At 41.2% G+C, this 14,934-nt stretch overlaps 1 protein-coding gene across 1 annotated transcript in view; it reads right to left on the reverse strand.

Annotated features, from left to right (window-relative positions):
- Positions 1-6,222: 6,222 nt before the first annotated feature.
- The window catches only part of alkbh5 (alkB homolog 5, RNA demethylase), a 34,341-nt gene continuing 25,629 nt past the window's right edge, over positions 6,223-14,934 (reverse strand). Inside the window, exons 2-4 of the mRNA XM_078240385.1 lie at positions 9,911-9,991; positions 8,872-9,027; positions 6,223-7,672 (exon numbers count right to left, since the gene is read on the reverse strand). Coding sequence (XP_078096511.1) covers positions 7,477-7,672; positions 8,872-9,027; positions 9,911-9,991 — 433 coding nt within the window. The 3' untranslated portion in view covers positions 6,223-7,476. The remainder of the gene's footprint in view (positions 7,673-8,871; positions 9,028-9,910; positions 9,992-14,934) is intronic.

Raw genomic sequence — 14,934 nt, forward strand, 5'->3', positions numbered from 1 at the left:
ATTACCATGGAGGTGTGATGGGCTGTAGCAGTATACACCAGGAGGCAGACTTACCCTGGCTGCGGGAAGGTCATTCATCTTCTGGTACTGTTGCCCTGTCCTCTTCTGCAATGGGCTGGCACTCACTGTTGTGGCCACTGCCTCCCAGGCCGGGGTGGTGGCCCTGGCTGATAGACGTCTGCATGAACACAGGTACAGGACGTCACGTCTCTGCTCTACACCATCCAGGAGTTTAGTATGAGCTCCCTCCGAAAATCATGCTGCTGTCTTCCTGGCTGCAATCCCCCGACTAGGCTTGGGACCAAGTGCTGGGGAGGCATTTAAAAGGAGCGTCCCACTGATTGCATACTATGGCATGAATTATGTGGGGAAAAAAGATTGTTAAAGTGGCTCAATATTCAGTGAGTTTTCCCATTGTCAGTGCTGGCAGGATTCTTACCTCAACTGACACTGAAAAAATATAGGAAAATTCCACCCAACCTTTCCCCTGGCTGGGGAATCTAAAATAAGGGAGCAGTTTCAGGATAAGGGGCCTGATATGGGGAGAAATTACTTCACTCAAAAAGTTGTGAATCTTTGGAATTCTCTATCCCAGAGGGTTGTGGATGTTCCATCATTGAATACATTTAAGGCTGAGATAAGACAGAATTTTGGTGTCTCGGGGATTGAGATTATATGGTTGGAAAAATGGAGTTGAAGCCTAATGTTAGTCATGATCAATCATAGAATAGAATCCCTACCGTGCAGAAGGAGGCCATTTGGCCCAGCGGGTCTGCACTGATCCACCTTTTAAAAAAAATCATATCCAGGCCCGATCCCCCGTAACCCCATGTATATACCCTGCCAATCCTCCTGATACTAAGGGGCAATTCAGCATCCCAGTCAACTTAACCTGTACATCTTTGGAGTGTGGGAGGAAACCGGAGCACCCAAAGGAAACCCATGCAGACATGGGGAGAATGTGCAAACTCCACAGAGTCACCCAAGGCCAGAATTGAACCTGCATCCCTGGAGCTGTGAGGCAGCAGTGCAAACCGGTGTGTCATCCATACTGAATGACTGAACGCGCTTGATGGGTAATATGGTCTTCTGCTCCTAATTCTTATCTTCATTTGCAACATAATCTTCACCCTTTGGCAAATACAAGAAAAATGCCGGGAACAGCTAGGACTCCACTTTGCTTTTGTTAATTTTACAAAGGCCTTCAACATGGTAGAGAGGACTTGGACTTGCAGAAAGTTGATCTCCTGCTAGAACTGGAAAATCTGATACAGCTGTTTCACGATGGATTGACAGCTGGAATCACTGACTGTGCTGAATACACTGACTCCTTTGACATAATAAATGGTGCGAAGTAGTGTAGTGTGACTCAGGGTCATAGCCCCTGTGCTCTTCAATAGATTACCATGTTTTCATGACATTTGATCAAAATGTATATGGAATCCAATTCAAAACAGATAGCAATCTGTTCAACCTGAAATCCTAAACTAATGTTTCAGTGATGTGTTACCAGAATTGCCATTTGCCGATGATCATGGCCTCACGTTACACTTTGATCACATCCTTCAACAGGTCATAAAGTCACAGTAGCTTTTGAAAAACAGTCAGTGCGAGAGTCATCACTTTAGGAAGATTCCTAAGATACTCCACTAATCAGCAAACTCTCACTATACCACCAAACCATAATAACAAAAGTCTATAGATATTAATCTACCTCAAGAGCATGACCTCCAGAAATGTCTGCATCTGCAGGGAGGTGGCAAATAGAATTGCCAGAGCAAGCTCAGCATTTGCCAGTTTGCAGTGGATAATTAAAGAACTAACTGGAGGAGGAGGCTCCACAAATACCCCATCTTCAATGATGGAAGAGCCCAGCACATCACTGAAAAAGATAAGGCTGGACCATTTGCAACCATCTTCAACCAGAAATCCCCCCCCCCCCCCCCCCCCCCCCGAGGTCCCCAGCATCACAGATGGGCTCCCAAAAACATTCTAGCAATAGTACTGATGATTTGTGCTCCAAAGCTAGTTCCACTCTTAGCCAACTGTTACAGTATAGCTAAAACACTAGCATCTACCTGGAACATTGCTCAGATATGTCCTGTCTACAAAGAGAACAAATACAGCCTGGTTAATTACTGCCCATCAATCTACTCTTGATCAAGGCCTTCCCTCCATTACAAGGTCAGAAGTGTGGAGTTTTCCAATGATTGCACAATATTCATTCACAACTTCTCAGACACTGAATAATCACGTCTCTATTTGTAGCAAGACCTGGACAATATTTAGGTTTGGGCTGATAAGAAGCATTCGTGCTACACAGGTACCGGGCAATGACCATCTCCAACAAGAGAGAGAATCCAACCATCTCCCCTTGACATTCAATGGCATTACTGTTGCTGAATCTGCTATCAACATTCTGGTTGGGGGGGGGGGGGGGGGGGGAGGCGGGGGAAGAGAAAGAGATACCTTTGACCAGAAACTGAACCGGACTAGCCATATAAATACTGGCTGCAACAGCAAGTTAGAGACTAGGAATCCTGCAGCAAGTAACTTGCCTCCCGACTCCCCAAAGCATGTCCACCATCTACAAGGCACAAGTCAGGAGTGTGATGGAATACTCTCCACTTGCCTCGATAAGTGCAGCTCCAACAACACTCGAGAAGCTCAACACTCTCCAGGAACAAAGTAACTAGCCTGATTGGCACCCCATCCACCACTTAAACATTAACTGCCTCCAACACTGATGTACATGGACCGGAATAGGACAGGCATATAGGAAAAGAGTTATTGCAGCTTTGCACGTAGAACATATTGTTGCAGTTTGATGCGTTGATCCCTCAGTTTCTTGCGTGTTTTGTTCTTTCACAGATGTCAGTGTCGCTGGCTAGGCCACCATTTATTGTCAATCCCTAATTACCCGAGATGGCAGTGGTCATGTGGAACTTGTCCAACTGTGTTGGACAGATCTCACATGAGATGCATTCAGAACATTCAAAGGCAGCAAATGGGACCGACACAGAGGTATTTCAAACAGAAATGTCTGGAGTTGAAACAATCATCAATGCTCAGCTCAGGTTGAGTGGATATGCAGTACATACAATTGATGATGAAATCACTAATGTGGTCATGTGTTCACAACCTAAAGTTGCGAGAGACTATTGTATTCATGGACTCCTTGAAGATGAACCTCAAAAATATGGCACACCCACCCACAGGTTGGGAGAAAATGCACAAAAATGAACAACTTTGGGAGCAATCTCAAGTTCTGACATTGCTCCTTTCAAACAGCAAAGGATACAGGCAGCTAATGACAAAAAGGTAAGCCAGAGTGAGACTGGGCAGTCAAAAATCAGACATTTCATCCTTGCCCACACAGTGGAAAGCAATGTAGGTTTGTAAGTGGATTCTGCAGTCATGTAATGCCCAAATGCAAGAAATGACCATCTTTGATAATGAAGTGAAATCGTCAATGACAATCCATTGGTCCAAGTGAAATTAGAATGACTTGTCACGTGTATTAGTATACAATGAAAAGTAACATGATAAGTTTATACAAGCAGTTCTCCAGACAAGATTCCAATTGCTTATGGCAGCATACATGGACAACTGGAGAACAATGGCCCCTTATCTGACACTGGACCTTCACCTGGCTGCTTCTTTTTTCCTTTAGCTAGCCTGTAGTATGGAATGGAGTAGCATGGAAAAGGAGCCTCCAATAGATTCAGGCTGCATTTAGGGTGGAGGTTGGGGCAAGTGCTCTCAGCAACGTCCTCTGATCTTCCTATCACTTCCATCAAATGCCCCCACATTTGTCTTCTCACAATCAATTCACTTTCCTCACTACCCTTACCTTTTCCTCATCATCTTCAAGCTCACTTTATCCTTTCCTTCCTTTTACACTGTCGTCACTCACCTCACCAGTAATCCTCAATCCATAGCTACACGTAGGGAACAAGCCAGGATCTCCCCCATTTTCCTTCCTTCCCATTCCTCTCTTGGAGGCTTTGGTTGTCTTCAGAAGCAAACTACTAAAAAAATTAGCAGGGAATAAACTTGTCCCTCTTTCTCAGTCTCTCCACCTGTATAGGTGGTTGGAATTGAATGCGTCACCCAATACAAGCATGGTAAATGAGCTTCAAAATACAACTAGTATTTATTTAAAATGACACCCTAAAGACACACCATCTCTCCCACTCATTTCCCTCTCTGATTTTCTGAGTATAGAAAAAAATGTTTCAGAACACTTCCCTTTCACACCAACTATTCAAAGTGATTTTGATTTCAGAAAACATTTGCAAATTTATCCAACTGCTTTTCAAATTTCAACAGAACCTGTTAAATGTTGAAAAAAAATTCCACAACTTGCGCGTCTTGGAAGACCAATTTTTGTCTCCTTACCCAAGGAAAGATATGCTTACCTTCGAGGTAAGATTTGTTAAGATTGGGATGAGAAGACGGTCCTATGAGAGGTTGTGTAGACTAAACCTTTATTCCATGGAGTTTAGAAGAAATAGAAGTAATCGCACTGAAATGTTTAAAATTCTTAAGGAGCTTGAGAGGATAGGTGCTGAGAGAATATTTCCCCAGGTTGACGAGTCTAGAACTGAAGGTCGCAATCACAGAGTAAGGATTCGGCCATTTAGGCAAAGATGAAGAGAAATTTCTTCAAAGGACTGTGAATCTTTGGAATTCTTCTGTCCCAGAGGACTATGGATGTACACTGAGTATGTTCAAGTCAGAGTAACATATTTCTGGATAGAATTTGTATGCATGCAATGCCTCTAATGTAACAAAATATTCCAAGGTGTTTTACACTGAATTATAAAACAAAAAGTGTGGTACTGAGCCACATTAGGCGATATTGGGACACATGACCAAAAACTTAGTCAATATGGTAGATTTAAAGGAGAGTCTTAGAGGGGGAAAAGCAAGGCACAGAAGCTCAGGGCGGTAATTCTAGAAATTAAAGGTCCAGGTAGTTGAAGGCTCCATAAGTTAAATGATTTAAAATAGGGGATGCTCAAGATGTCAGAATTAGCAGAATTAGGAAAACCAAGCTTTATGGGGATAATGCAGAAAGGTGCAGTTGAGATAGAAAGTCTGTCGTGATCTTGAGTGGCCGAGCAGGCTTGAAGGATCAAATGCCTCCTCCTTACCCCTATTTTAGCAATATATTTGAAAGCATTAACAGAAAAAATAAATGGATAACTCTAATGTGCTCTTGTAAAAAGAAAGTAATTTTATTTTGGTTAGGCTTTTATTTTGGACATTAGAAATTTGAATTACTGAGCAAGAGAAAGAGCCAAGATGAAGGCTTTCCAAAAGCCCAGAGAGATTTTTGGGAATTCAGTGGCCAGATTGTGCAATAAGAGTGATGACTTCAGAAGTAGTTTCCATTATAAATCTGATGTTGCAACGAGAAAGACTGACTACAAAATGTGCAGCAGAAACAACAGGAAGTAATCCAGACAGGAATGTAGGCAGACAGAAGGTTTTGTTACAAAGGGATTTCTTGCATTTGCAGGACCTGGATTATGACAGATGTTTAAAATTCTGATTTCCTCAAGGGCTAGCTGTGGTTCAGTTGGTAGCAATTGAGAGAGTCGCAGGTTCAAGTACCACTCCAGCATTAGAGCTCAAAAATCAAGACTGACATTCCAATGCAGTACTGAAGCAGTGCTGCACTATTGAAGTTGCTGTCTTTTGGATGAGATGTTAAACTGGGGTCCTGTGTGCCCTCACTGGTGGCAAAAGATCTCATACCAATATTTGAAGAGCAAATGAATTCTCCGTGTCTTGTTCAATATCTATCTTTCAATCAACATCACACTGATTGTGGGACATCACTTTGCAAAATTGGTTGCTGCACTTCCTACATTACAACAGAAACTGCACTTCTAAAGTATTTAATTGGTTGTAAAGTACTGAGGTGTTTGTTGGTCATGAAAAGTACTATTTCAAGTCTTTCAAGGTCATTACGAAAGTGGCTGCTTATAAACTATGGAGTTAATTAGACATTAGAATTTCACAAAAGGTCATGCTTCAGGTGAGTAATTGACTTTCTGAAATAAATATTGCTTTACATCTGTAACCGTGTGAGATGCCTAGTGTGCAACTGATACACACTAGTTGTGCACACATAGCCACATTACTGCTGTAGGCCAGTGGCTTAAACTATGCAATTAAAACACACCAAAGTATATACAGAAGTATTTGGAATACATTAACAGAAAAAATATTTATTGTGAAGTTAAACAGTTTCCACCTGAAGGTACTGAGGTGTACTCAACTGACCAATGTACAAGTTTGTCAACCAGACCTAAATACATCCTCAACCAATGATCATCAGTACATTGTTTAGTGAGTCATTATAGTTGACCCCCCACCCTGTCTTCAAACAGTACCACTAATTTATTTCAACACAAGCCAACAGTATCAAACAGGAGCAAAAGAATCCTCTTCCTAAATTATTTCCAAGCAAGGGTGAGGAACCAACTGTTACGAGGGGAAATTAACTTATCTTCCTCGTCTGCAAGTCCCTGTTCCATAATCAAAAGTTTGCTTCGGTGAGCCACAATGTCAGTTTTCATACTGTTCCTATTATACTGTCACTGAAATAAAAAGCAACCCAGAATTCAAAATATGTTTAGACACAAAACTCAACACAGGTTAAAGTGATGCTCTTTGCATTTAATCAAATTTAGGTTTTATACAAGAAATAAAGTAAGCATCCAGGTCAAAGGCCCCGCTGACAGTCAAACTCTCCTTTTGACAGTTACCCAAATTAAAAGATTTTTTTTATTTTGTTTTTTACATAAAATACCTATTTTCATTTACATAACTTTTTTTAATCATTTGCGTACATTTTAAACTGCCTTTTTCAGAACTGTACAACTTTGTTACAAGCCAACACGAGTGTGTTTTTCCATACCCTATACCCTATATGGAAACAAAAATTCCTCAGTAAGAGTTCCTCAGCAACAATATATCTAATGTAATTTTAGGAACTTTGCAACCCTAACAATGGAAGCGCTGAAGTTTGAAGAAGCACGCAATACCATGATACAGTGGCTGCTCCTCATTTCAACAAAAAAAAGTAGCTTCTCATTTAAAAAAAAATTAATTAATATATTTTTTAAACACTTTGCTTTCACACGCACAGAGCAGTGCGAGTTATTTTTGGGTTTTAAATACATAAAACAAAGAGGGGAAAATAGGCTATACAACATTACCCAGTAACAAAGGTAGAATGAAACACAGAGGCCACCTGCCTGCAACACAACGACAATCTCCTGCCGTTTTCTATCCTCAAGAGTTCAATAAAATCCTTTTTTTTTTAAAGAGCGTTTTTTAAAAAACATTTTCCTCTTTGAATTTTAAAGTTACTGTTGAGCTGTCCCATTCAGAACTGAGTAGTGCACTTTTGTCCATCAGCCTTCAAGTTAAAGTTCCCATTTTCTCTCCCCTTCTCAATCAGTGTCGTCGCATTTTAACTTTTCGGACTGGACTATCTACCCCTCCGCCTTCATCACCCTCGTCATCTTCATCATCCACACATTCGTGTGTCTTTCTCCAATAATTTTCTGCAGCACAGTCACTCCTCCTACGGTGTTTTGGTAAAATCACAGACCGCCGATTCTCCTCTTTGTCCATTTCTAGAATTCTCGGCCTTTGAAAGAAAACAAAGCTCAAGTTAACTTTTGTCATGAACACATTTGTTATTGGTGTGTGACAAGTATTGAAGACATATTTAACAGTGCTATTAACATAGAAAATAGAAGCAGGAATAGGTCATTCAACCTTTCAAATCTGCTCTGCCATTCAGTATGATTGTGGCTGATCATGCAACTCAATAGCCTGATCTCACCTTCCCCCACATCCTTTGATCTCTTTTGCTTCAAGAGCTATACCCAACTCCTTCTTGAAAACATACAATTTTTTGACCTCAACAGCTTTGTGGTAGTGAATTCCACAGGTTGACCAATCCTAATCTCAATGGTAGTCCTTACTAGTTACATTACAGGTCACTGACTTGGTGGGATCCTAGTCATCCATATGGAATCTTGCCCAACTGGAAATGCTTCATGCATGCCAAGTGGTGACAGTTTATATTCATGTCTGATCCTCAACTCGGCCAACATCCTTACTCAGCCACTGGTAATCTATGCAGGAAAGCGCATCAGCAAAAGCAGCTGCCCAAATGTTCCTCATTCTAACTCAGCTGAAACTGGCTATCTTCACAGAAGGACTCAAATGCTAGTACTCAGGAAGCATTGAGAGATGCCACGTGTGAAATGTGAAGTAAAACTGAATCCCTACCTCTTGTTACGCCCTACACTGGGGTGCATAAAAGAGGGCAAGGTATTTTCCAAAAAGCAGGGGGGGGGGGGGGGGGGGGGGTGCAAGAAGTTCTCCAAGTCTTGACCAACATTTATTCAAGATATATATACCATATATCTCACTGCTGTTTGAGAGATCCTGCTATGCAAATCACGGTAACAGTGGTTAGCATTGTTGCCTCACAGCGCTAGGGACCCGGGTTCAATTCCCGGCTTGGGTCACTGTCTGTGTGGAGTTTGCATGTTCTCCGTGGCTGCGTGGGTTTCCTCTGGGTGCTCAGATTTCCTCCCACATTCTGGTTAGGTGCATTAACCCAAACAGGTGCCGGACTGTAGCGAGTAGGGGAATTTCATAGTAACTTCATTGCAGTGTTAATGTAAGCCTTACTTATGACTAGTAAATAAAATTTTCTTCACAACACATCATACAATGCATTCATACATTAATACACCTGCTGCACAGTGATGTGGAGGGGGATTCCAGGTACAAGACTCCCAAATAATCCCCAGCATGTGACTTGCTTCCTACCTGTGTGCAGCATCGGGATCTGCCTTTCGGTGCGACCGTTTCTGTTTTAGTACTACTTGATATCGGTCACTATTCGACTGTCTGTTGGACATGTGAACTGGTAACACTGAGCTGGTTAATGATTTTGACTCTAAACGTGGTGCATCTGTCCTTGTTCTGTGGGAGAAAAACATAGAAGCAAGAGAAAAAACATTACACGACTGAGCAAACCTTAACACTGAACAACTGTTGTAGAACTTTGCAAGACAGCGTGCAGATTAAAAATATTGATTGTTGGATACATCTCATGTATCTTTCTTATCTTGCAATAGCTTTGCAAATGGACGGATTGGGAATAGCTAAAATAAAAAGGAAAACAAATAAACAAAATATGAAATAATTGCAGAAAATGATCAGCAGAGAGAAAGTTATTTTAAGTGAGGTGCTGCAAGCATCCCTTACTGTTACAACACCGGAGAGCAGTCACTAAGATCAGTGTCAAATCACAGGCAATTAATCAGAGGGTAGTGAGCAGAAACAGGGCAGTCTGCTCACGAGAGAGAGGATACGATAACACAAGAATGTGGAAGAAAATCACTGATGCAAGAAAAAATGCGGAAAGGGCAACATTCCCAATACTAGTGCAAGAAAGCCAACAGTCAAGAGTTTTTGATGACACTTGTAACTATATGGAGAGTACAGTTCACGACCTCCTGTTCTCTCCTCACACCAATATCCACAAGTACTTGTTTTATCTCTTCCCGAGAGCAAAAGGCTGAGTAAAAGGTTCCAGGATTTGAAACCATGATCATGACTCCTGGTCCAATGCTCAAAAACTTATGGACAGAAAACTTAATTATCAGTGGAAAAAAATTAACTTGGTCAGATTTCTACACCCATTTTTTTTTTGGTATAATATATTTGTCATTTTCCATAAATGGATTAGACTGAGAAGGGATGGAAACAGCTACAACCACAGGCAGCAAACTGAAGAGCACAATGCTCTGTATTGACAACTGCTGCATCACACTGGCAATAAAAATAAAAGAGAAGCTCTTACTTTCGTAGTATGATAACAGCCCTCCGCTCCCTGATATCTTGCGGTCGAATGCAGTGAGTGATTTCATCTGCTGCGTAATCGCTGTAAGGAAAGAAAAGATCATAAGTAACTGGGAAAACTGCCACCCACCCATGTTCCACTATTTCTGGGTACCAGATGCTTTTATAACCCCACCCCTCTATCTCATCTTCTGTAGTCACCAACTTTGGCAAATGTGTAACACCAGGGGTGTGGGTATATTACCCAAAAACCTTCAAGCTTACACCATGAGCATCAGCAAGGTATTCTATGAGGGAAGACATCACAGTTGAGTATGACATGTGTTACTGAAAGGCTAGGCGCATGAATGCTGGTAGCCAAAGAACTTATGGGCAGCAATCCGAATTGGTGACTATGTCATATCCCATTGTAAATGAAACTAACTGCCCAACACCTCAGCTCACTCATTAGCAGATATTATAAGCGGGCACAGCCTGTCAGCATGGGAGCAGCATTGGGCAAAGCAGTTTGGAGCCACGTTGGGAAAAAAAATCCAAATGCGATGTCACAAGTAAACAGTTAATTGATTGGTGCATGTATTTTGCTCATTTACCTTTCAAAACTGGATTAATTTATAACTATAAGGGCTTTATTTTATTAATAAGCTTTATCATCAGTACTAAAGTTTATTGGAAATTGCAAGATTTTCAATCAATTAAGAAAATAATAAATACATAATAAAGATGACAGGATAGGTGATCTGTTGTGACTGCATCAAATGGGAGCTCCTGGATGTCAATATGACCCACAGCAAAGCCACTGGCAGTATGAGTCTGTGCCTGAGGAGCTTGACTCAAGATTGAGCTGAAGCTGAGCTGCTGACACTGTAATACCTCACAGGGGAGGAAAAGCTACTTGAACACTTTACACCAAGGAAGTATCACACCAGTTAGGACAGGGTTTTCTGATCGGGTTAGTAGTCAGAGAGTATGATTGAGAGTCAGGCAGGTATGGGGATGAAGGAGGTTTGACGTTGAGGAGCCTCAGCCTTTGCAGTTGTCTAACAGGTTTGAGGTTCTTGCAACCTGTATGGATGAAAGTGGTGGATGAGCAAATTGACCATGGTACAGAAAGCCATTCAAGCGGGAGCAGAACTCCCACCCACCTGACGAAGGGACAGCCTGTTCCGAAAGCTAGTGGCTTTTGCTACCAATTAAACCTGTTGGACTTCTTACTGTGTTTACCCAAGTCCTACCCCAGCATCTCCACATCATAAGTCATACATCTACAGTGGTAGAGAGGGCTTTAAACTAAATAGTGGGGGCAAGGGGTCATCAAGTGTAGGAATGTGTGATTAAAGAGAGAAGACAAGGCAAGAGAGCAAGGAAGCAATAAGAGAAGTGATAATCATTATTCATGGTACTATCAACATCCTGAGGGGTTACCTTTGATCAACCAGACTAGCCATATAAATACTGTGGCCAGTAACGTACCTCCTGACTCCCCAAAGCCTGCCCACAATCGACAAGACACAAAAGTTAGGAGTGTGATGGAGTACTTTCCACTTGCCTGGATGAGTGCAGCTCCAAAAACACTCAAGAAGCTCGAGTACATACACCTTTAGCTCTCCCTGTTCCTGCACATCCGATGAAATGTGCATTTCTTTATTATTTTCCCTCAGCAGCCAAAAGGGCGAGTTCTTTCTGCCAAAGAGTTTAAGTCCTGTCAACTATTTATGGTTCAGTGAATGTAATACTTACAGTTTGAATAGCCTGTTGGTCTAAAACAATATTCTATCCCATCTGTTGCTGCCACTTCTAGACTTTAGTACTATTACACTAGATAACTTTATTGGGCTCAACAGCTCAGTATACTCTTCTTGGCAAACTCTTGCTTCCTATGGCTCAGTGAGTGATTTCACCTACTCTGCATCTAGACAATTTGACTAAAGCCAGACATTAAATAGATTTTTTTTCCCCAATATGCTTGTTATACCACCCACCGTCATGCAATCTCACCTGGCCTCAAAAGGCAGTAGAATATACACATCACTACACTTCATCTTAAACCACATGCTGCCAAACAGATTTGGCCTTAATAATCACAAGCGCTGTCATCACAACTGATTTTCTTAACACAAATTGAAAACCATGAGACTGAAGAAATGTGCCCAGTAATCCCATCTTTTTCAATATTATTTATTTCTATTTACTGCTTCAATTTCTTCACTGAAATGTGATTTTTTGGCACTCATTACCCTTTGAGGGCAAGGCTGGAATAGAAGAATTAAACCCCAAGAGGCTTACCAACAGTTCCTGCTTTTTCAATCCTGCACATGAATACTACACATGCTGCCAACTGTGATACCTTTCTATAAGAGATGCAATAAACGAACAAATTTAAATCTAGACCAGTGTCAAATAGAATACATGAAACGGAATCTCTACTGTTCTGGCTGAATGTTTATGTGAAATCTTATAAGATAGGAGACATGTGCCAGATATTTAAATAACTAAGCAAGTTTCAAGTTGAAAAGAACCTCAATTCTGTACCTGAGTTTGTTGATACATTCTTTGTTCAGTTACAATCAGTGCCACTCAATTGCATGAACTGCACAAATGTGATACTGTGGGTAAAATAAATCTCTTATTTTCACGGAGACCATCTCCAAACCAAGTTGTAACTCTTACCCACACTACTTTCAGTTTGAAAGATTATTATGAAAACATCCATCAACAGCAGTAGAAAGGAAGCCTGAGCAATACAGGAAGATATCATATCGCCTTGCTATTATCTTTCTCTCTACCACAAAAACTACATTCTTGGGGGCAGGGGAGATTCTGAACATGATCAGAAAAGGTTTGGCATTTTTTGATAAATTTTAACTCTTTCGCTTTTGCTAAGCTTTTCCAGCATTTTCTATTTTTACTTCAAATTTCCAGTATTTTGCTTTTACATTTTTGACTTTCTGATATTCTGACATGAAGTGGGTAGGAAGTGAAGAATGGATGGTATATTGCACCTTTCACAAGATCAGGATTTGCCAAATCACCTTAAAGATAATGAAATACTTAAGAAAATGAAGGATAGGCCATTTGGCCTCTCGAACCTGCCCGACATTCAATAAGATCATCTCAGAACTGATTGTAGCCTGAAATCCTATTTGAGGGCGGCACGGTAGCACAGTGGTTAGCACTGCTGCTTCACAGCTCCAGGGACCTGGGTTCGAATCCCGGCTCGGGTTGCTGTCTGTGTGGAGTTTGCACATTCTCCGTGTGTCTGCGGGGTTTCCTCCGGGTGCTCCGGCTTCCTCCCATAGTCCAAAGATGTGCGGGCTAGGTTGATTGGCCATTCTAAATTGCCCCTTAGTGTCCCAGTTTGCATAGGTTAGAGGGGTTAGTGGGTAAATATGTAGCGATATGTGGATAGGGCCTGGGTGGGACTGTGGTTGGTGCAGACTCGATGGGCCGAATGGCCTCTTTCTGCACTGTAGGATTCTATGATTCTATTTTCCTGTCCCTCCATAACCCTCAACTCTTCTAGGTCAAAAATTTAACTCAGCCTTGGAACATATTCAATGATCCAGCCTCCACTGCTCACTGGTGAAGATAATTCCAAAGATTGATGACCCTCAAATGAAATTCCTCCTCATCTCAGTATTAAATGGAAGACCCCTTATTCCGCAGCTGTGCCTCCTAGTTTTAGATTTCCCACGAGAAACATCCTCTTAGCATGTTCCTTGTCAAGCCCCCTCAGAATTTTACATGCTTCAATAAGATCACCTTTCCTAAACTCCAATAACCTGCTCAACATTCCCTCATAAGACCACCCTTTTACCCCCAGGAATCAACCTAATGAATCTTTTCTTACCTGCTTCCAATGCACATAGATCCCTCCTTAAAGACAACCAAAACTCTATAAAGTACGGAGGTGTGGTCGCACCAATGCCCTATAGTTTGAAGCAAGATTTGCCTACTTTTATACCCCCATCCCTTCTGCAATAAAGGCCAATATTCAATTTAGCATCCTAATTATTTACTGAACCTGCATGTTGACTTTTTGTAATGCATGTACAAGGACATCCAGATCTCTCTGTACTGCAACATTCAGTATGCTCTCTCCATTTAAACAATAATCCACTTTTCTTTTTGCCCTACCAAAGTGTATAACCTTACATTTTCCCACATTATACTCCATTTACAAATTTTTGTCTGCACACTAAATCTGCGTATATCCCTTTTGCAGACTCTGCATTCGCTTCACAACATGCTATTCCACCTACTTTGGTATAGTCAGCAAATTTGGTTACATTACACCCGGTTCCTTCATCCAGGTTTCAATATATATTTTAAATAGCTCTAAATACTTTAGAAGTATAGCTGCAGTTGGAATGCAAGGAAACACTGAGCACTAAACAATTCCTATTACTTGTTTTCCATGCTCAATGTGTCTCTGATACCTAAGCCTGCAGCGCAGATCCAATCAGCTCGGAGTTTAATTGGTAGAAACAACATTGCAGAAGTGAGGTGCCAAGAGATAGCTGGTTATCACTGCGACAGGCTGTTAAATAATCTAACTTGTGGTTCTTCTCTTGAAAAATGAGTGCTGTTGCAAGAATTAGACTTTCAAAAATTTGCTGAAGGATATTAGTTAACAAATGTGATAATACAGTTTAATTTCATTGTACAATAGTGGTTACCAAACTTTTAACACCTCAGACATGGTGTGACCCCAGGATTGTTGAGCAATGGGTGCCTTTAGATAGTAATCTTCACTATGTATTATTAAACATACCATCATCCAAAAAACACTGGGCCTAATGAGACATCACCATGCATGTTGTGACTTGTCAGAGAGAAATTTGAAAAGTGGGAGAAAAGAATCAGTTCACCTTAATATATTACTCTTCCAAAATGCAGCTTTCTTCACAAATGTTGTGAGCTGATCACTCAGTTGAAGAATGTGTGTGTTCTTTCCTAGCATGTTTGCATTCAGTACATTTAGTTTCCCAAATATGCTTGTGGCATAAACAGGAACGCATATCA

The sequence above is a fragment of the Mustelus asterias genome, chromosome 23 (genome assembly GCF_964213995.1).
Source record: "Mustelus asterias chromosome 23, sMusAst1.hap1.1, whole genome shotgun sequence".
Lineage (NCBI taxonomy): Eukaryota > Metazoa > Chordata > Chondrichthyes > Carcharhiniformes > Triakidae > Mustelus > Mustelus asterias.